This window comes from Thamnophis elegans, chromosome 2 (assembly GCF_009769535.1).
Source record: "Thamnophis elegans isolate rThaEle1 chromosome 2, rThaEle1.pri, whole genome shotgun sequence".
Lineage (NCBI taxonomy): Eukaryota > Metazoa > Chordata > Lepidosauria > Squamata > Colubridae > Thamnophis > Thamnophis elegans.
The window spans coordinates 6,218,621-6,240,432 of NC_045542.1; the positions used below are offsets into that span (position 1 = coordinate 6,218,621).

The window sequence follows — 21,812 nt, forward strand, 5'->3', positions numbered from 1 at the left end:
TCTGTGGGTGTGGCCTCCTTTGTGGGAGTGGCTTGCAGGCCATGTGACCTGGTGGGAGTGACTTGCCAGCCATGTGTTTTCTTTCTTTCTTTCTTTCTTTCTTTCTTTCTCTCTCTCTCTCTCTCTCTCTCTTTCCTTCCTTTTGTCTCTCTGTCCCTTTTTCCTTTTTTTCTTTCATCTCTCTCTCACTTTTTCTTTTTTTTCTTTTTTCTTTATTTTTTTCTTCCTTTCTTTCTCTTTCTCTTTCTCTCTCTGTGTGAGTGTGTGTGTGTGTGTGTGTGTGTGTGTGTGTCAGTGGTGGGTTTCAAAAATTTTTGGAATCTCTTCTGTAGGTGTGGCCTGCTTTCTGGTGGAACCTCTTCTAACCAGTTCGGTAGATTTGACAAACCGGTTTTATCGAACTGGTGCGAACTGGTAGGAACCTACCTCTGATTCACGGTGGCCGCCCACTTGAATGATTTTATTTCAGGGAAGCCTTTTCTCTTTTGGGGATGGGGAAGCATTTCTTTGGTAATATGGGGGCTTTCTTATATTAAAAAAGGGGGGAATCTCCCTACAATCCCATTTTGTGCTGCTATTTGTGAAACATATTCGCACAATCCTGTTTAATATGTGGAAGTTGGTACTTTTTATCCATTCTGTACATCAATAGTGACACCTGCTTGGGGTCTCTTTTTAGTGAAGTGGGAAGGCAGTTTTTCAAGTTGTTTAAGCATGGGGGTATGCATTGATAGAAGCAGCAGAGAAGGATCTCCAAGGTGATGACGGCAGCAGCCCCCAAGAGGAGGCTTAGAAGGATATTTTTTTTCAGAATCTAATCTTAACCTCTGAAATTCACTTTAAATATGTTAAACAAAAACATGTATAACAATATTCCCCTAATTCTAATTTTTTTAATCTTTTTAATCTATTCTAATTCTCAATACAACTATTATTATTATATACTTTATTCATTAAACATGAAACTCAGCCAACTGACCATTCAAAAATGCATTACAAATACCAATGACTGGTGCTAATGGTTGATACGGTTTGCTGCCAGCGTCCTAGGTATCAACCAAGGACCTTCTTAAAATATAAGATGTTCCGAGTAGCGCAGTTTTTTGCAGTTCCGCTGGTGTTATTGCAGGAAGCTGCAATTTGTTGATGTATCTTGTAAAATTCTTGGACATGGGGCCAAGTGCCCCAATGACAATGGGTATCACTGTTACATGCTTCATCCATAGCCATGTAGTTTCGATAGCAAGGTCGCGATGTTTCATTATGTTTTCTAGTTCTTTTTCTTCGACTCTGGCATCTCCAGGAACAGCGATATCAATAAACTACACTTTGGCCTTCTACAACCGTGATATCTGGTGTGTTGTGCTCCAAGTGATGATCCGTTTGTATTCGAAAGTCCCACAAGATCTTCACCTTCTCATTTTCAATAACTTTTTCCACTTTATGTTCCCATGACTTTCTGGATACAGGTAAATCATATTTTTTACATAATGACCAATGGATTAATTTAGCAACTTGGTCATGTCTAGCTTTGTAATCAGTTTGTGCGATTTTGCTGCGTTCACATATTAAATGTGAAACAGTTTCGACTTTGTTATTGGAAAGTTGGCAGTTTGGGTTGTCAGTGGATTTTTGTATCTTCGCTTTCATGGCATTAGTTTGTAGTACTTGTTCTTGAGCAGCCAGGATTAAACCTTCCGTTTCTTTCTGGATGGTTCCCATCTTAAGCCATGTCCATGTTTTTCAGGTGCTGTCCATGCAAAGCTTTGGTTTTCCATCTATTTAATCTGCCATCCAGCTGTTTTTCCTTATATTCTGCCTTTATTTCTGTTGTTTTTATGCTGTTCTCCATTTTCACAGCCTGCAGTATTTGGTGGTGGTGGTGGTGGTGGTGGTGGTGGTGGTGGTGGTGGTAGTAGTAGTAGTAGTAGTTGTTGTTTTTGTTGTTATTATTTAAAAATGATCCTTTTTATTCATCATCTCTCACCCTTTTGGAAATTTCTCTTCTTCTCTTTTTAACTTGCCTCCCTAATTTCTCCCTTGGATCTTCATCTACATCTTTCATTTTCAATTCAATCATTATTTCCATCTCCACTATTTTCCGCTGCCAGTCCATCTACAGATCTGCCAAATCCTCTGTCTTTTTTCCAGAAATGTTTTTCAATTTATTGACTTCCATTTTTCTACCACCTAATATATATTCTCCCAATTTTATTTCACCCCACTTTATTGTCTCCTCTTTCTTATTTCCTTGTTCTATTTGTTATGGGTTCTGTTCTATCTCGTTCTCTAAGCTTCCAGTTGTCTCCTCTGTTTCCCGTTATTTCTTTAGCTTGATTCATCATTCCTTGTTGCATATTTTCAAGCTTTTTGGTTATATCATGTAGTAAGTCCTTTATCTCTCTGAGGTTCTTCATCATAGTGTCATAGATGTTGTGCAGTAGCAACGTAGTCTCTTTCTGGAGTAACTCCGATTCTTCCTGAAAATCCATCTTGCTTTGTCTTAAAGAGTCCAAATAATACTCAATGCTCTATCAATAGTCTATCACCATTCTTGAGTCTATTCTTTTTTACTTCTTGAAGCCAGCAGATTCCAAAATCTAAACATTGTTCATCATAAGATACAATAGTTATGGTTCTTTATATCTCACTATTAGTCAATAGGTTCCATTATACAGTCCAGGGTTTTTTCCAAATTCCATTAGACATTCTCCGGGTTTTCAAAGTTGAACCACTAGTAACCATAAAGTAGATAGGTGTAGAACAGTAAATAATACAGCAAACCTCCAAGTATTGTTCTTCTCTTATCAGAAATTTCCAAGGCTGTTTTATTATTCTAGGACAGTGTTTCCCAACCTTGGCAACTTGAAGATGTCCGGACTTCAACTCCCAGAATTCCCCAGCCAGCGAATGCTGGGAAGGTTGGGAAAGGCTGTTCTAGGAGTATGACTTAATATACATCCATTCACCAGTAGGTGGCATCTCAGTTTAAAGATCAACGTTAAAAAGCCACTTTAAAGCAATTCCACCAATTATATATTTCAAGTTAATTCAAACAAAATATCCAATAGATCAGGGGTAGTCAACCTTTTTATACCTACCGCCCACTTTTGTATCTCTGTTAGTAGTAAATTTTCTAACCGCCCACCGGTTCCACAGTCATGGTGATTTATAAAGTAGGGAAGTATCTTTACTTTATAAAATTTATAAAGCAGAGTTACAGCAAACCCCTACCGCCCACCACGAAAGCTAGTGGGCAGTAGGGACCAGGTTGACTACCACTGCAATAGACAGTCAGCTGTTCCGCGTTTTCAAGTGCCTAATCAGAGTCATGCCAATAGAATTTATACCTCCAGTCTTTTCCTATTTTATATCTTGTACTTATTTCCTGTTAGGGTGCAATTTTTCTCTGCCTCTTCTTAATCGCTGCTTACAAATATTCCAGAGAGCCTCTTTTCCCAGATGATTTTTTTAGGGTGGGGGGGTTAATCCTAAACAGAAGTTAAGATTCACTTTACCCAGCTCCAATCACTGTCCACTCTCACCGCTCCAGCACAATCTTAGTTTCTTTGGCAGACCCTGCTTCACGGCAGCCATGATGGCCACCTTGTATAGAGGGAAGAGACCCTGGGTTCAGCTGGAGAGCCACCGCTCTCTGGGATCTGCAGGGAGCCCCTCCTTATTAGCCCCTCCCCGGGGGGGGGGGCTCCGACGAAGAAGAATCGGTGTGGCGGTGCAGAGTCCCATTCCCCCATGTCGACCTTGCAGCGACATCTCCGGAATTTTTTTTGGGGGGGGGACAGACATTATTATCTCCATTGGGGTAAATTGGAAAGAAGGAAGGAAGGAAGGAAGGAAGGAAGGAAGGAAGGAAGGAAGGAAGGAAGGAAGAAAGAAAAGAAAGCACATTTCTATAGCCCCTGTAGATGGCAATCCCTGAGCAAGATGGCACAGAGCATCCCCTCTACCTGATCTTATTGGGAGGCAAATGTTATTAGGAGAAAGCAGTTGCACAAATGCCCTGAATCATGAAAAGTTTCAGAGATGGCAACCCACAACTTAAATAGCATCCAGAAGTAATGGTGTTACTGTGTAAAGTACGTGTATAAAGGAGCGCAAGAACGGGTACATTCTGGACCAAGTGTAGCTTGACTCAGTCAACATTGTCTATTGTGTGCTGTTGATTGGACCCAACTTCATTTATATTCTTCTTATCTTTTCTTCTTAATGTGTAGCTTGGGCAGAGCTACAATCTTAAATATTAGATTTTGTCAGCTTCTCCTTATCATCATCTTCTTCTTCTTTTAACGATTCCATAATCCCTTGCGGGGTGGAGTCTTGCCAGCTGAATTGAGCTGAGTGTTTACTGGTTGGATGCCCTTCCTGTCGCCAAGGCAGAGTTTTGTTCAGTTGATATATCCTCATTGTGCCTGGAGAGAGAAATATCTGCCTCTACCTAGGATTGAACTCACAGCCTCCTGATTGTGAAGCGAGAACTCCACCTCTAGGCCGCTCGTCAGCTTCTCCTTCTAAATAGTTTTATTGTCGGAATTTTAAAGAATGATTTTTTTATAGTTGGATAACATCCATCTTTATATTACTTTAAGGAAGTTTCCCTGATTTTCTTTTCTAATTGATTTTTTGTGGAGTACAATTGTAAAAAATTACTTGGCCTATATGAAATACATTTCTGAGACTACAACAGATATCCAGTTCATATTTTTTTCCTTTGCTTGCTGATGCTGTATACACCAAAGTTATCTTGGTTCATGTGAATTAACATCATTAAGATCATTAAGATCTTAGGGATGTTCTCTTCAGTTTGCTTTAGTGGCAATCTGAGAATGAAAAAGAAACATGCAGAAGATGGAAAAGAAGGACAACCCACCAAGGAAGAAGATATACAAGTAACCTAAGATTGGAAAGAATATCAGGAAAGGGAAGGCTATACGGGTTTCATAATAAGGGGTTTAAGTTGCAGGAAAGGTTGCCTTAAACACCCTAAAAACGTCCCCAAACTAGAAATATTTTGACAGTGAAACTGAAATAGCCAGCTCCCTTTCACTGGAGTTGTACAAGTGAAGACTAGACCACCATTTATCTGCATGCTTGAGTTTGGATTCCAGAATGGAACAGGAGGTTGGACTCAGTGGCCTAGTGATCCTTTTCAAAGCTTTCTTGTGCTGCTCCATCTGATCAGAGTTAACCCATCCCATATAAACAAACAATTGCTAGCTTAGCATCTTCGGATTAAGTTACTTTTGTTACTTGATCCTTTGTAGGCCATGGAGGTTGGTGGGTAGAGAAATGCTCTTCACATTGAGCACTTGAGTTCTTTTGCCTACGCAATTAGTCTTCAGTTTTGCCTATGGTGACCCTGCTTTTCCTCTGCCAGATGCCACATAAATGGAAGGGTGGGAGAGATACAAAGAGAGGCCTAAAGAAAAATGTAATTGCTGGCAGACCCAGGAAAGCCTTCCGCTCTTCTGTCTTGGGATGACTTGTAAAAGTCAAAATTGCTGTTTGGATTGTATGAAACACTAACTGGGAGCTCATGCCTTGGCAAAGAACAAATTCAGAATGGTGAATTCCGGTCTCACTGCTGATCCAAGGCAGTATCAAATTTTGGGTGCTCTCTGATCTTGGTTTTTCTTTGCACACATTTAATTACCTGATTAGGTAATATCATCAATGCTAGTGAGTGTAGGGTTTGCTCCGTTTATATATGGAAGCTTGGCCTGCCAGTGTGGGCGGTGTGACTGTTGCTTTGGTAGCTCCTTGATTAGGATTGTCTGCTTGACTCTTTATCTACATGGTAGTTTCTTGATTAGGGTATTGTTTTCTGCCTGGTAGTTTGTCTGGTATTAATCCCTGCTTATCTGGATGTTGGATGCTGGAGAGGATGTGTTCTTGTCTTTTGTTTCCTTCTTAGCTTTTATTATCTCTTTTGAATGTTGCATAAGTATAGCTAATCTCTATGTAACTGTTAATGGCTGATTTGTCTGAGTGCCAAATTTTTAGGAATTCCCTAGTATTTAGCTTTGTCTTAGAGGCTGATAAGTTCCCTAGCTGAAACTATGGTTAAGTCTGTCCATGTCTTGTGAAATTTTTATCCTGTCTTCTGACTGCTAGTTGATGTTCATGGATGCATTCAGCTAGTCCTCTGCCTCTCTATCCTACCTAGTGGCTGTTATAGTTCTTAAACTATATGTTGTAAATGGATCACTTTTTTTCTTCTTGAGCTGCTGGGTCTTATGGTTTATTTAAGACTAGTGCTGATAACCTGCTGTTGCCCTGGTATTTATTTATAGGGGGGAAATGTCCGGACTAAATGTTCTAATGTTGGATTTTCCCCCTTACCAGAGGGAGCCCCCTTGTGGAGTACAGTGAAGCTGTTACCATGGCAACTCCACTGGCTGTACAGTAGAATCCATTTTACGCCAGTATAGTAGAAGCCATTTTAAGGAACAATAGACTGTATCGTAACAGAACACACACGCCGAGGGGTGCTAGGGAGGTCTTTCCACCCACAGTATATGTTTCCAGAGATAAGTCATCTGTGTACCAAGATTGGTTGAAATTGCTCGAGGTGTTCGAGTTATGCTGGAACACACACACACACAGAGCGCATATATATATACATTCATTCATTCTGAAGGACTTTAGTTGGTTTGTGTGCTATGATGGATTGTTTCTTTCATAATGGAGCACTTGGTTAGTGTGGGTCATTTTTCAATAGCATTTCTCATCTGCTGCCATTTCCTCTACCGATGAGGATATCCATTAAGAGTAGTGTTGTGTTGTCTTTACTTGTGAATTTTATTCCTTTAAAAATGTTGATTGTTCCCTGTTTTCTCTAGCTGTTCCTTTTTTATTATGACAAAGGTGTCGGATCCATGCATTTGGTTCTACGTGCGGGAATAGTATGATTTCCGGACATTGCATTAGTCTCTGATATGAGTTCCAAGAGCCGTGATCCCAATGAGTTGTTCCTCTTGATTTGTTGGCATATTTTGTCTAATCACACTGAAAATAGTGAGGCAAAGATGAGGTCCATAATTCAGGGGTTGTTTTTTTTTATCTAGTAATGAAATATCTGCAAATAAATAACCAAGCTAAGAGAGCACCAAAAAAACCCCACAGTTCAGCTCTGAGGTACAGATGCTCTTCTTTTGTTAGTCAAATGTAGCCCAAATATATATTAAGAATATTAGCACGACGTGAATCACTGAGCCCCAAATAGCTCTTTTCTCATCAGGAAAAACGCGAATGATCCGAATGTTTGGAACATGTTTGGAATATCCAAATACTGTGGGAAGAAGCTGCGTTACGTTATTTGAATTTCCCAGGTGGTGAGGAGAAGCAAGGAAAGCGCCGGACTCAACTGAGGCAGAGAAATTCCCTATGCTATTATTATTATTGTTGTTGTTGTTGTTGTTGTTAGCTAAAATCGGGGTCGGCATGGTGAGGGGGAGCCGAAATGTTGTTCAACCCCGCGCCCTGCAAGCCTGACTCTCCCTCAGCAGCGCCCAAAACTAGAAAAGGCGAAAATAACGAGCGAAGCTCCCGCGCGCGCGCGCGCTCGGCCGTCCCCCCCCCACAAACCGCCGTTTGGTTTCTCCCTCTCCCTGAATGGAGGCTTCATAAGTTCCGCCCTTTCCTCCCCTCCCTCCTACTTCTTACCCACCCCCCCCGCCCGCTTTGCAGGATGGTCTATCCCGAAGCCGCTCCGCCCCCTCCCTCCCCGGTGCGCGCCAAATCGGCTCCCGTCGGATCCTCGCCTGCTGCCCTGCCGGTCCCGATGCCCGCCCAGGCCGCTCCGCTGTCCCCGGAGGAGCTGCGCAGGCGGTGAGTCCGTGCCGGCGCTACGAGGGGGTGCGGAGTGGAGGGGGGCTCGGCGCGGCGGGATCCCCGGCCGAAGGTTATCCGCTTCCCCCCCCCCCACTCCCGTCCTGAGGGCACGTTGACCTTACACCGCCCCCCCCTGCGGTGTCCGGGGCTGCTCTTCGGCCACCCCGCTAAATCTGAGGGCGGGGAGCGCGGTTTCCCCCCCTCCTCATAGTCCCTGTAGCCCCCCCCCCAAAAAAAACCTCCTGTTTCGGGACCAGGCGAGCGGGACCCCCCCTCGTGCTTCCCACCCCTCTTCCTGTTTGATGGGGAAGCCGCTTCCAAACTGACAATCCCGGGGCTTTTCGAGATTGGCGCTTCCTTCCCCCCCCCCCCCCAAACGTGTCTCTGCGGCCGTTTGGGGTTGCGCAGGGAGAAGGAAAAAAGTTCCCGCAAAGGGGGGGGGGAGAGAAGTGCGACAAGGAGAGCAAGGAAGTCTATGGAGAGAAGTTAAAGGAAAGGGGCTAGGTCTCTCCCCTCCCCAAACTCCCCACCCCCCACTTTTAATAGCCTGCAGTGGATTTCACTTGGGTGCTTTTGGGGGGGAGAGGGGGGGCAGACTAGGAGAAAAGCATGTTTGTGGTTCCCCTAGTTTGCAAAAAAAAAACAACGGATATATCCTCAATGGGGGAGTTTCCCCACTTTTTGGGGGGGGGGTTTGCAGAGATAGTGACCAGGAGTGCAAGGCCTTCTTTACATAATACTGTATGCTTCCCCCCCTCCCCAACTTGGAGGGAGAAGATATTTACTTGGATGTTTCTGGTTCATAGGATTGTTTGGCCACTGCGCTACTTTCCCGCTTCCCTCCCCCCCCCCCACTTGTCAAGTAACAAAAGTTAATCCAATTAGGTTAATTCCTAAAAATCAATTCAGATAAATTATCTTATCGGGTTTTTAGATTTCCCCCCTCCCCCCTCTCCAGGCTTGGGATCTCTTGCATAGAAATTGCAGCTCTCTAACAGCAACTATTAAAAAAAGAAAGAAAAGAGGAATCGGAAGTGGGGGGGGGGATTGTTAATCTTTACTAAAAACATTCAAAGGTGCCAGCTTCTTTTTGAGTTGGGGGTGGAGTGGGGGTGTGTGTAAGGAATATGAATCGCTGCATCAGACGTGAATTAGCCACTGGATATCTCACAAGGACGCGGGCCTCATCTTCCTTTTTTTTTCTCTCCTTATGCCACCCATTGCCATCTGGGACAGGAAGTGAAAACGCGTTTCTTTTCCAGTTGAAAGCGCAACTTGGCGGGAACATTTGTTTGTGTTTAGGGCAAGGATCAACGCAGGCGCACACACGCCGTTCAGGAAGCATTGGTTAACATGCCCTGACTTCTGCATAAAAATAAAGGGGGGGTGCTGAAATGGGTTGGATTGTTGGCAGTCATGAGTTTGCAGGATGAGGAGGTGGCTTTCTGCTCGTTGGCACTTCCAGCAGCGTGCTGCATTTCAAAGGAACCTCTTTCTGAAGGAGGTGGTTGTTGTTGTTTTTTGTTGGATCTCTTTCCCTGGGCAGAATTATTAATTGACAATTGCTCCAAATAATCATTGCTGTGCACATTTATCAACGTTGGCTCAAAACAAGTTATCTTTTTCCAAGTCATTTCAGCTTCCTCCCTTTCACTGGAATGGATAGCTCTCCTCCAACCAGAGAAACGAGGGAAAAACACTCTTCCTAATTCGTAATTTAATAAATTTATATGCCGCCCAATCCCGTAGGACTCCGGGCGGCTTACACATACAAGAGTAAAATAAAATATGGGGGAAAAAACAAAAACAGATTTAAAATAATACACCATGCCCTCAAACCTAGATGGGGGCTGGACCTCATTCAAGGGTCAACAGCCCCCAGGCCTGCCGGAAGAGCCAGGTTTTAGTGGCTTTTCTGAAGGCCGAGAGGGTGGGAAGGGTCCGGATCTCTGCGGGCAGATCGTTCCACAGGGCTTCCTCTCTTTCCACAACCCAGCCTCCTCACTCCACTGGTGATGGACATGTCAGTTTCTTTGTACTATGGGAAAGCATTTGAATTTTACCATTCATCAGCTTTAGGTTTTAAATTCTATAAGCCCCCTTAAGGTTGAGAGAAAATAGATTATATGTACAACTATTCTTTTTTTTTTTTCTCGGCAGAAAAATAAATTTGGAGACAGAATAAATGTTGGTCTCTCATTCTTCTTTAATTTAGTATCTGCTAAATCTTTGTGTTCTAGCTCTCGCATCTACTTTAGGTAGTTCTTCGGGCCTGCCTGCAAAATGGAGCCCAAAAATGGGTGCTTATTGGGGATGAGTTGACTTTTGTGTAACCATGGAGAGCTGGGAAGAAGGAAAGTGTTCCTTCTCTTTCTTTTTCAGCTTCTCATTAAATTGCCTGCAAGCTCCTGTGCTCCCTTTAAGGGTATCATATGTAAGCCTTCCTTACTATAACTGTTGTGAGCAAGCACGTTAGCTTATACCACCTGGTACATCTATTTGGGTATCTCCTTCTGAGAGAGTTTGTGTTGCTATTGTCTGGAGTCAGCAATGGGTGGGAACTTGCTTACCTGCCCTTCAGACAGAACTTAAGCACTGGGATTTTTCTCAATTCATTTATTCTCTTGCCCCAATTTTCATGACAGTTGTATGTATTGCAGGATTGGTAATGAAATCCCATCTTGAGTTAACATATCTAGCTGAATAAAATTCTTTCGCTTCTTTCTAATTTCTATTATGGAACTGTCACCTTTGGTTTTGACGTGGTTATTTATGTGGTCATAAGAGAAACTTGTAACAGCAAAGTTCTTTAAAAAATTTCCTTGTATCTTGGGGTGCTCCCTTCCCCTGTCTTGTATTGACAGTGGGGAGCAATGAGTCCACCATAGAGAAATACAGCCACACAGTAAAACTTTGAACAGCTTTGGTTGAATGTTTTAAAATGAAACCTCAGCTACTTTGCTTTGGCAAGAAATTTACAAATTGCATGATTAACCAAGAAGCAATGTGAGGCTGAAGGTTTTGTGTTACTCTGACGGGTCAATGGTCCAGAAGGTTTGTTTTCATTTAAAAATATTTTTTCCAAATCTGGAGAAACAGAAAAGTCAGAAAGAAACTTAAGTTTATTCTTTTCTTTTTTTACAATTGCTGCAGTAATTGTTTGTGGCATATTGATTTTGTATTTGTATTTGGTTTATTTGTATGCCGCCCTTCTCCAGGAGGGACTCAGGGCGGCGAACAACTCAGAATGTAGAATGAAAAGGATTCATTTCTGAGAATTATTTAAATAACTTATTTTAACAATGGAGGGATGGTTCAAGGTTTGCCTTCATTATTTTTTTTTTATAAAGTTCTGCTGACTGACCCTAAACAAATCTTATATTCAGGCTACAACAGTAAAGGAGAGCTTATATTGGAGTGATCGTTTGTGCAGGTGATCAAGAACATAAACCAACTTTGCGGCAAGTTTAGCCATAGTGGCTGAAGATGAGAGGAAGAGTTGTACACAGAGGGATAACTCCTTTTTTTTGCAGATAAAATAAGACATCTGTTGCAATTTTAAAAGCTAGTTCTTTGGTAGTAGTAATAGTTTTAGTACTTGTGGAAACTCTTAGAACTATGGCCCAACTGTCAAAATGCATGAAGCTGAAATATTTTAATTACACATGAGATGAAGGTGGGGATGTTTTTACAAAGTAAAGCAGCATTATGAAGAATATGAATGAAAAGTTAAAAGGTAAACATGTTAATTGGAGTAAGTATGGCCCACTTTAAATGATGATGAATATTGTACTTAAAATGCTGTAATAATAACAGCTGACGTCCTTCTTTGATGACCTAGTCTGTATTAGTTCTAGGACATAGTGTTAAATGTGGAAATTCTAACCTGAAACATATCTGGATTCTCCAGAGATATTTTTCTCCATCAGGGCAGTAGGCAAAGAAAAATAAAAGCCAATTTTTGAATGAAGAGGTCTTTGTAAAAGAGCAGTATAGCTATATAGCTTGCTAAATTATATAACTGGAATATAAATTAGTACTTGCAGAATATACACTGAGAGGGCAGTTCCCTGGTATGCCTCCACAGGAAAGCGTTTGCCTTCACTGGAGTAGGGGAAATACTTTGCTCTCTGGTATTGCTGTTGACATTTTGGCCATGCTTCTGACTATCTTTACTCATGGGAGTAAATGAAATGTAATCCAAAGAGGGTCTTAACACTGTTGTCTCATGGGCACCAGTCTCTTGCACGGCTACACAGTTGAATGATGAGATCCAGGAGAAAATATTAATATATTCTTCAATAACTGCTTACCTTTACTAGAAGGAATACCACTGTTTTGTTTTGAAAGAAGATAGGAAATCTTTGGCTCAGAATCTACCCATAATTTCTTTTTACCTGTTTACATGTCATTGTCTCTGGGGCAGTGGGCTCACTCTGAACTATGAAGTCACTGGACAAAGAGTCCTTTGAGCCAGAAGAAAACTCTCTTCCCATGATACCCATATCTTGTGTTCTGTTTCTCATACTTCTAACTTATAAATACAGCTGTAGGTGAAAGCAGATAGAAAGCTAGGCATTCAGTTTGTCCTGTTTTACTATATTAGTAATCTAGTGGTGGCTCAGCGACTAAGACACTGAGCTTGTTGATCAGAAAGACCAGCGGTTCGAATCCCTAGCGCCACGTAATGGAGTGAGCTCCCATTACTTGTCCCAGCTTCCGCCAACCTAGCAGTTTGAAAGCACGTAAAAAATGCAAGTAGAAAAATAGGGATCACCTTTGATGTGAAGGTAACAGCATTCCGGGTGCTTTTGGCATTTAGACATGCCAGCCACATGACCACGGGGACATCTTCGGACCGCGCTGGCTCTTCGGCTTTGAAACAGATGAGCACCGCCCCCTAGAGTCGGGAATGACTAGCACATATGTGTGAGGGGAACCTTTACCTTTAATCTAGTGAAATGGTTATTTTAACTGGTACTGCAATAAAGAAGGGATCAAAGGAAGTCAGGTAATTACACAAATTCAGTATTTCCTGTAAAAAAAAGGTTGAAGCCCTAAGGCACGTTTTTCAGTCTATGAATAGATTTTGTGTTTGTGTGTGGAAATCATTACCTGTGCTTTTAATCGCTACCTCTGCCTTTATGTTGGCAGCTATAGATTTCAATCTGAAGTATGAGATGAGGCTTTGGGCTCCATTTCTATACCTCCACTGCATAGAAATTAAGAGAACTATTCTTGGTTGTGGAATTACTGTTGTCAGTTGGAAGCCTCCTCCAAGAAAAAGGGATGAATTGAATATTTCCCTCTATAAATTGAACTTTAATACCATCTTATTTTAGAGAGATATATTAACTGATGTAGATTTTTTCCCCTCCTTTAATTTTGATTACTCCTATTGGAATGTTAAACTAGCTTTCCCCAAACTAGCAGTCCCCAATTGGACTGCAGCCTCCTTCAAGCCCTTTGATTGCTTGAGGGTGTGGTGGGATTTGTAGCCCAAAAGATATCATCAAGTTTAGGAAAGATGGTTTAAATCAAGCTAGTTTTCCCTTTTTTGCCTTGCTTGGCCTTGGGTTAAACAAGTTACTTTTATTACATTAGCATTTACTGCCAGTTCAACTGCTTTACTCATACTAAGACAATGTGAGCTAAGTGGTTTTTCCAGTCAGCCAGAGAAGGCCTATTACTTTTTGGCACAGGTATTTTCCTTTGGCCTAACCTGAGGGATTTGCAGGTGCTCTGGATAAAGGAAGTTGTGCATATGAATGTAAGGTGTGCCCATTAGAATCTGGTGGAAGCAATATCAAAGGAATAATGTTAACAAATCTTATTGGTTTCTTGGATGTCAGGTTGATCAGCCAGCCTATTCTCAATGCAAGAAGTGATTTTTGCCTGACTTTAAAACACAGATTTGAGTTTACTGTGTTTTTTTTCCCAAGTGGACAGTTCAAATATTTTAATGGGGAAGAGGAATATATGGATTCCTTGTTTCCCTAGAATGAAGAGTGGGTCACCTATCTTATAGCTGGAGTGGGTCACCTATCATAAGCTTATCCTTAGCTTATGCCTGACAGGTGGCTGCATACTTCACATACCTTACACTAGACCTATTGATATATGAGGATTACATTCTCAATCACCAGTTTTAATTATGTTCAGTGCAAGTACTTGAGGTGGTTTATCTTCTAAAAGTGTGAGAATTCTTTCCTCAACCAAAACATCATCTGAACTGCTTTTAGCAAGATGCCCAATCAAAATATGTTTAAATTATGCATGCGGGGATTAAAGTGTAACACAAATACTGTTCCTGACTGTCAGATATTTCCATTGATCTTAGTGCTAATGACTTCAAGCTTCATTTACTTTAGAAGCTGCCCCCCATCTAAGCACAACATGACGAATATTGTTGCAGCCCTAAAGGATATTTTTAATATGGATCTTGGATTCTAACAGTGATCCAGAGGAAGCCTCAAGTTTTACATACTCTCTTGCTGTCCTTTCCAGGATGGAAAAGAAGTGCACTGATGGAATGCTAATATCTTCATTTAGTGAAGGATCTCCTTTGATTACCTACAACAGTCTGGTTCACATGTATTGTACTATGCCAAGCTGAAGTTTGGTTGTTCATGGATTTATGTCTATCAAGCCAACGTATAATCTGTTCAAAAAACCATACTTAAACCCGGGCTTAGCACAATATGACAGTGTCAGTGAGTCATTTCTGAATTTGTTCTAGTATATCTTACTGTGATTCATTCTGTGACAAAAGTCACAGAAAATCAAAGGGCTTGTGTATATCTAAATTGGTTGTCGATCCTCTAACTTGGCTTTCATTTCAGAGGTGAAATTTCCTCCAGAACTCAAGAGGTCAAAACAAAACTAATTTGTGGTGTCTTTGTGTTTTGATTTTAAAAAACAGGCTGAAAGATCTCGAGAGGGATGAAGATGGCCTTGGTGAAAGAGTAAGTCACAAACTCCTCACTGCACCCTTCCCATGATGAATCGTGAAATTCAAGATTGAAGATTTAATGCATTTGTATGCCGCCCAATCCCGAAGGACTCCGGGCGGCTTACATAAAAACAGTTTTAAAAAAATACTAAAAAAATTTAAAATAAAGAGACAAAGCAAGTTAAAAGGACACAACATGCACTCAACTTTAGTGGGGCTGGAACTCAATCAAGGGTCAACAGCCCCAGGCCTGCCGGAATAGCCAGGTCTTAGTAGACTTTCGGAAGGCCGAGAGAGTGGGGAGGGTCCGGATCTCTGGGGGTAGATCGTGCCATAGGGCCGGGGCAGCTACAGAGAAGGCCCTCCCCCGAGGAGCCGCCAGACGACATTGTCTAGTCGACGGCAGCCGGAGAAGGCCCATCCTGTGAGATCTTATCGGACGCTGGGAAGTATGTGGCAGGAGACGGTCTCGTAGATATCCAGGTCCTAAGCCATGTAGGGCTTTAAAGGTGATAACCAGCACCTTGAAGCGTGTTCAGAGACCGATAGGGAGCCAGTGCAGCTCGCGGAGGATAGGTGTAACATGGGTGTAAATATCATTCTGCTTCTACAGCTTGGGAAGCTTCTGCAGATCTGGGTTGCTACCTGTGGTACTCACCTACTCTTTCCCCCCTTCTGGCTTTTAGGAATGTGTTAAAGAAAAACTGAGCTTGATACATGGCTTCTTGCAAGTAGATGTTCAAAATCAGTTGAAAGATCTGGAGACTAAGCTGCGCAAAGAGGAACTTTCTGAGGTGGGTAATCAGGATAAACAGATTCATCCCATTGTGTTCAACCGTTGTTTGTTTTGCCTGCCTTACAATTAGTGTTCCGTGATTTCAGGATGAGTTGGATACACGGTGGCTGCAAGTCTAATTTTGTTCCTCAAGTTTTTGTTGCATATCTCAACTTGCACGTCTGATCAAGGCACACTGCTAGAGAAAACAAATTACTTTGCTTTGTGATTTAAGCATATCTGAAAATTTATCATATATACCATCTATAATCTAAAGCAGTGGTTCCCAAACTTGGCAACTTTAAGACTTGTGGATTTCAACTCCCAGAATTCTCCCAGAGCTGGCTGGAGAATTCTGGGAGTTGAAATCCACAAGTCTTAAAGTTGCCAAGTTTGGGAACCACTGATCTAAAGGAAGAAAGACATGACCCGAGAATTGCTGTCAATTTATGTAGACATTTTCAAAGTAAATCTGGAAGTCAAAATACAGACTTATGCTACTAATTCATGAATAAGGGGGCCTGTTATAGAAACCTGATCATTCAGAACCCCCAGAGCCTCAGTTTTAAAAGAGACAGTTTTTGAGCATCTTAAATTTGCTGGTATTGCTGCATATCTATAAAGTCTCAGTTTACTTCTGGGCATCTCTTTCTGCTCTGTTAGTTGGAAGAACTTCCAAACACGGCATTCTGAAATTTGAATTCAGGAAAGCATTTGCTTCGTTGGACTTCATTACAAAAAAAAAAACACTGTTGGTTGTAGAATTGTTTATTTAAAAAAAAAAAACATTCATTTTTTTGCTCCTGGAATTTGAAACTTTTTACATTCTTCCACTGATCCAAGAGCAAATAATATTGCAAGATCATTTTTTTAATGTAAAAGATAAAATGTCCGTGATTGGAAAAATATTTGGAATAGAAGAGTATATAAGAATATGTCAGAAGAGAGAAGAAAGGAGGGAAGGGGGAAGGAAGGAGGGAAGGGAGAAGGAGGGAGGGAAGGAAGGAGAGCAGGAGAGAAGAAACGAGGGAAGGAAAGAGGGAGGGAGGGAAGAAGAAGTAGGACCGTTGTAAGATAAGATGGATCTATGGGATGGTAAGAAAGCAATCTTCAAGTATATTGTCAACTGTAGGGAAAAAATTGTTATAAATACATATTATTAATAACAGTTATGAGATCATATAATTGTGAATGTATATATGAAATTGATAAAATAATTTTAAAAAAAGAATATGTCAGTTAGAGTTAAGGAAAATGGATATAAAGTGATATGGAGGTGGTACCAAACACCACGTAAATTAAATCAAATAGATGGTAAATATACAAATATTTGTTGGAAGTGCAAGAAAGAGGCTGGAATGTATAAACATATGTGGCGGCATTGTGATAATGCACCAAAAATATGGAACCTGGTGTTTAGAGAAATTGGAGCACTGTTGAATGTAAATCTATGTATGTCACCGAGAATTGCATTACTGTTGCTGGTGGAAAAAATGGGACATAAATGAAACATAAAAAGGAATTGATTGTAAATTTGATAATGGCAGCTAGATTAGTGATGGCTAAATATTTGGGACGAAATTGGGATATTAAAAGAAATAAGTGGTATAATGAAATTTGGAGTATGGCAACAAATGATAAATTAACAACAGAAATTAAATTTTTAAAAAAGGGATGATTTTTTAAAGTAAATAATTATAATGAAATTGGGGGGGGGGATTTTATAAAATCCGTGTTGGTGGAAGAGCTGGCTGGGGGATTCTGGGAGTTGAAGTCCACAGGACTTAGAGTCGCCAAGGTTGAGAAACACTGTTATAGATGAAGAAATATAGAGTGTGGGGAGGTCTCGAGGGATGAGGGCGCACTGTAATGTGTTTTTTTTTCTTTCCCTTTTTTTCTTTCTTTTTTTTTGTATTCAGATGTATATGTACTGTTTGTATTATTTGTGTTCTAAAAAAAAATTAAAGATAGAATGTCAATATAGGTATTCCTCAATTTATGACCACAATTGAGCCCAACATTTGTTTTGTTAAGTGAGACATTAGATAAGTGAGTTTTGCCCCATTTTATGGCATAGAGCGGAGGTGGCGCAGTGGTTAGGGTGCAGTACTGCAGGCCACTTCAGCTGACTGTTATCTGCAGCTCAGCGGTTCTAATCTCACCGGCTCAAGGTTGACTCAGCCTTCCATCCTTCCGAGGTGGGTGAAATGAGGACCCAGACTGTGGGGGCGATATGCTGACTCTGTAAACCGCTTAGAGACGGCTGAAAGCCCTATGAAGCGGTATATAAGTCTAACTGCTATTGCTATTTCTTGCCACAGTTGATAAGTGACTCACTGCTGTTGATAGGTTAGTAACAGGGTTACTGGCTTGCCCATTGATTTTACTTGTCAAAAGGTAGCAAAAGATGATCCTGTGACCCTGGAATACTGCAAAGGTCATAAATATGAACCAGTTCCCAAGCATCTGTATTTTAATCACACGGTCATATAAAGGCCGTAAGCGTGAAAAATGGTCATGTCACTTTTTTCAGTGCCGTTGTAACTTTGAAACGGTCACTAAGTGAACTGTTCTAAATCAAGGATTATCTGTATAAAATTTCCCGTTAAAGCAAAATTTTAAAATTCCAAGATTTATGCCGGGAAGATTAAAACCTGTCTTTTCAATTAGTAATTTAAATTGTTCTGTAATAGGATCAATAAATTATTAGTGAGGATTCCGTTCATATTTCAGATATTAAATAATACTCAATTATTTTCTAAATAATTAAATATGACACTTAAATAATGGAAGTGTAAAAACAACTAGGGATTTACTAATAAGGAGGTTTAATTTGTGACCCGACAAATGCGCGCACAACAAAAGCGTGCCGATGAAACCGCGGTGCGAAAACCACAACGTCATCAATGCGCCGACAACAGCGCGCCGACAGAAGCATGATTTAAGTTAAGGGTTAGGTTCAGGGTTAGGGTTAGGTTTAGAGCGCGCTTCTGTCGGCGCACTTCTGTGCTCATTCATCGGTGTGATTTAGAACTCACAGTTTTGTCACCGCAGTTTATCGGACGCGCTTTTGTCGAGCGCGCATTTGTCGGGGAACTGGTTTAATTATCTTAAGTAGTTAGCCTATTTGTGGAATATCAAAGTAAAGATGTCTTTCACAATTTTCACACACACAGACTGACACCCGATATTCTTTCTATGTGTGGTGGAGTAAACAAACATGCATATTATCGGCATAGTGAGAACCTGCTCATAAATTTCCTAAACCAGTACTTTTATTCGCTAACCCGGTTACCACGTCTGCAGTGGCAAAGTTCTGTGCTGCTGCAATGTCCATAAGAAAAAAATTGGCTACAGAAGTATAATACCATCTTGTACCAATTATCTGGACATACCTCTTAACAATCTTTGGACCATTATGTTATTATCCACTTTTAGTGTCAATACTTTTTAATTATATTTTAATGTTAGTATTTTTTAATATAGTGTAAAAACTAATGTGTATTGCTGGTCTTTGACCGTAATAAAGATTATATATATATTTGCTATTGGCAAACTAACTATTTCCATGAGTCACATAAATGACTAGCCTTACTTCTTTTTTTTAATGGAAATATGAACATTCCAGTGGTGGGTTTCAAAAATTGTTCAAACCTACTCTGGGTGTGGCCTCCTTTGTGGGAGTGGCTTGACGCCCATGTGACCGGATGGGAGTGGCTTGCTGCCCATGTGACCGGATATGAAGATGCCGACGACACTTGTCAGAACCACCTTAAATTACCTCACACACAGCACTGGCATGCATAAGAATATGATGTTTTTTAAAAGGCATCTTTGCATTAAAACAACTTCAACACACGCAATGTTCTGATTGCACCACAAACGCAGTAGTCATCCTTACCTTTCACAGAGGCCCTGAGTTTTATAAATATGAGCATGATAGTGTAGAATAATCATATCCAAGGACCAGTGGTGGGTTTCAAAAAATTTTGGAACCTCTTTTGTAGGTGTTGCCTGCTTTCTGGGTCCACTGGTGGAACCTCCTCTAACCGGTTCGGTGGATTTGAAGAACCGGTTCTACCGAATAGGTGCGAACTGGTAGGAACCCACCTCTGAAACATTCATAACCTAAGGGTTGAAACCTATAGAATTAAAATGGATTATGTTTAAGAGATGATCCTGGTAAGCTAGGAGGCAGCGTCTCATGGAATCACACCCTGATTTATAAACATATTCAACCTGCTACTCTTTCCCTTCTTACCACAGGAACTCTACCTGGCCAAAGTCAAAGTCCTCCTCCATAGAGAACTCTCTTTAGAAAATGGAGACAACTTGTCATTTGGCCAGAAGCTCAATGGATGCTCAGAAAATGGTGGCTATGGCAGTGATGAAGACCCCGAGAGAGTGGAGAACAAGGGGAAGGAGGAAAGCAACATGGAAGTTGAAGAGGCTGCCTCCTCTTCCTCTTCAACACCGTTATCTTCACCATTTGTTCCAAAAGCTCGGAGAGGCAGGAAGAGCAAGTCCAATAGTGAGAACAGAAGTAAGATATGTGTTATCTACTTAACAGACATTTCCCTGGGGGAGAGAGGGTGGGTCAGTTGTAAATTTGGGGCTTAAAGGGATACCCTCCCAAATTATCTCTAAACAAGAAAGCTTAGCATTTAATACAAATTTGGTTATTTCCCCCTCTCACACTAGGTCTCAGCTGGCCAACACAATGTTGTGTGAATAAATGGGCTAGTAGAACATAGTTACCAAGCTCAGAACCAATTATATTAAACAAATTGAATGCGTTGAAGTAGAATATGAGAGCCGAGGTGGCGCAGTGGTTAGAGTGCAGTACTGCAGGCCACTTCAGCTGACTGTAATCTGCAGTTCGGCTGTTCAAATCTCATCGGCTCAGGGTTGACTCAGCCTTCCATCCTTCCGAGGTGGGTAAAATGAGGACCCGGATTGTTGTTGGGGGCAATATGCTGACTCTGTAAACCGCTTAGAGAGGGCTGAAAGCCCTACAAAGCAGTATATAAGTCTAACTGCTATTGCTATTGCTATATGATCATGTTATCATGTTTTGGAGATCTTTGTCCTGTATTTTTCCCTTGTTTTTACTATCTGGAAATTATGTACTTTTAGGGAAGCTTCTGTTTAATTTTAACATAATTTTATTGCAATTTTCTTAGGTTTCCCTAAGAAGACTTTTTTTTGAAAGGGAATAAACATTTAATTTAATTGAAAGACAATAAACATTTAACAATACACAGCACATAAGCTCCTATCGCAGCCTAACCCCCCCCCCCTTGCAATATTGCAGTAGACAACCTTCTTATTAGAACGTAATACATGGAGTTTAGAAGTGTTCCTTTAAATCAGGAGTGCGTAGCCTGCATTAAGTACTTTTAAAATGACAGCCATAATATCTGCCTGGCAACATTTTTAAAATGAATTTGCAGGAACCTCAATCAGCTCCAGAATCACCCGAAGTTCTGGCAAGCAACCAACCATAACGGCTTTATTTTCCAAAGGGTGAGTAAGTTATGTGAAATCCAGGTATTTTTCTACTTTCATCTGTTTGTGCCTCTTCTGATTCTTTATTGACACCCATAAGTTCCTTTCAGATTTTTTTCTTTGCTCCAATTGTGACATGACTACCTGCATTGAAAATGCTTAATGTCAAAGAGCAGGCAGTAATAAATACTGAGATATGTTTCCAAAGAGGAATAAAACAGTAGACTGTCCTGGGGCAGAGAGTTAGGAGTCATCTTGCTGGTTCATAATCAGAGATTTCGGTAACAATATAAGTAGTCCGCATTTAACAATCGCGATTGGGACTGGGAACTCCGTTGCTAATGAACAATCATGTGACTCTGACTATGCTTACAGTTTTACTTCAGATTTCCTTTTCCCCTTTCCCCATTTCTTTGGAATGTTAACCCCGGCACTGGGATAATTAGCAAGAAGGGAATTAATGTTTTTATTTAAGTTCATTGGAGAGGAGGGGATTATAAGAGAGTAAGCAGAGCACACAATGGGGAATATACATTGAAAGGATGCATATGCTGGCTGTCTGCCTCGCGCTCACGGCCTTGAGCATGCTAGGCAAATAGCTGGCACTAGCACATTCCTTTCAATGTACATTCCCCATTGTCTGCCTGCTTGTTCGTAATCACTTCTTCTCCAATCTCTCCATTTTTGTGAGGTGGGGGGTGGGATGAAAAACTAGTTCAGGCACCA

At 41.1% G+C, this 21,812-nt stretch overlaps 1 protein-coding gene across 1 annotated transcript in view; it reads left to right on the top strand.

Annotated features, from left to right (window-relative positions):
• The first annotated feature begins 7,701 nt into the window (after window positions 1-7,701).
• DNMT1 (DNA methyltransferase 1) overlaps window positions 7,702-21,812 on the top strand; it is a 59,323-nt gene continuing 45,212 nt past the window's right edge. Inside the window, exons 1-5 of the mRNA XM_032210202.1 lie at window positions 7,702-7,848; window positions 14,774-14,816; window positions 15,490-15,597; window positions 19,845-20,121; window positions 21,032-21,104. Of these exons, the coding sequence (XP_032066093.1) occupies window positions 7,709-7,848; window positions 14,774-14,816; window positions 15,490-15,597; window positions 19,845-20,121; window positions 21,032-21,104 (641 nt within the window). The 5' untranslated portion in view covers window positions 7,702-7,708. The remainder of the gene's footprint in view (window positions 7,849-14,773; window positions 14,817-15,489; window positions 15,598-19,844; window positions 20,122-21,031; window positions 21,105-21,812) is intronic.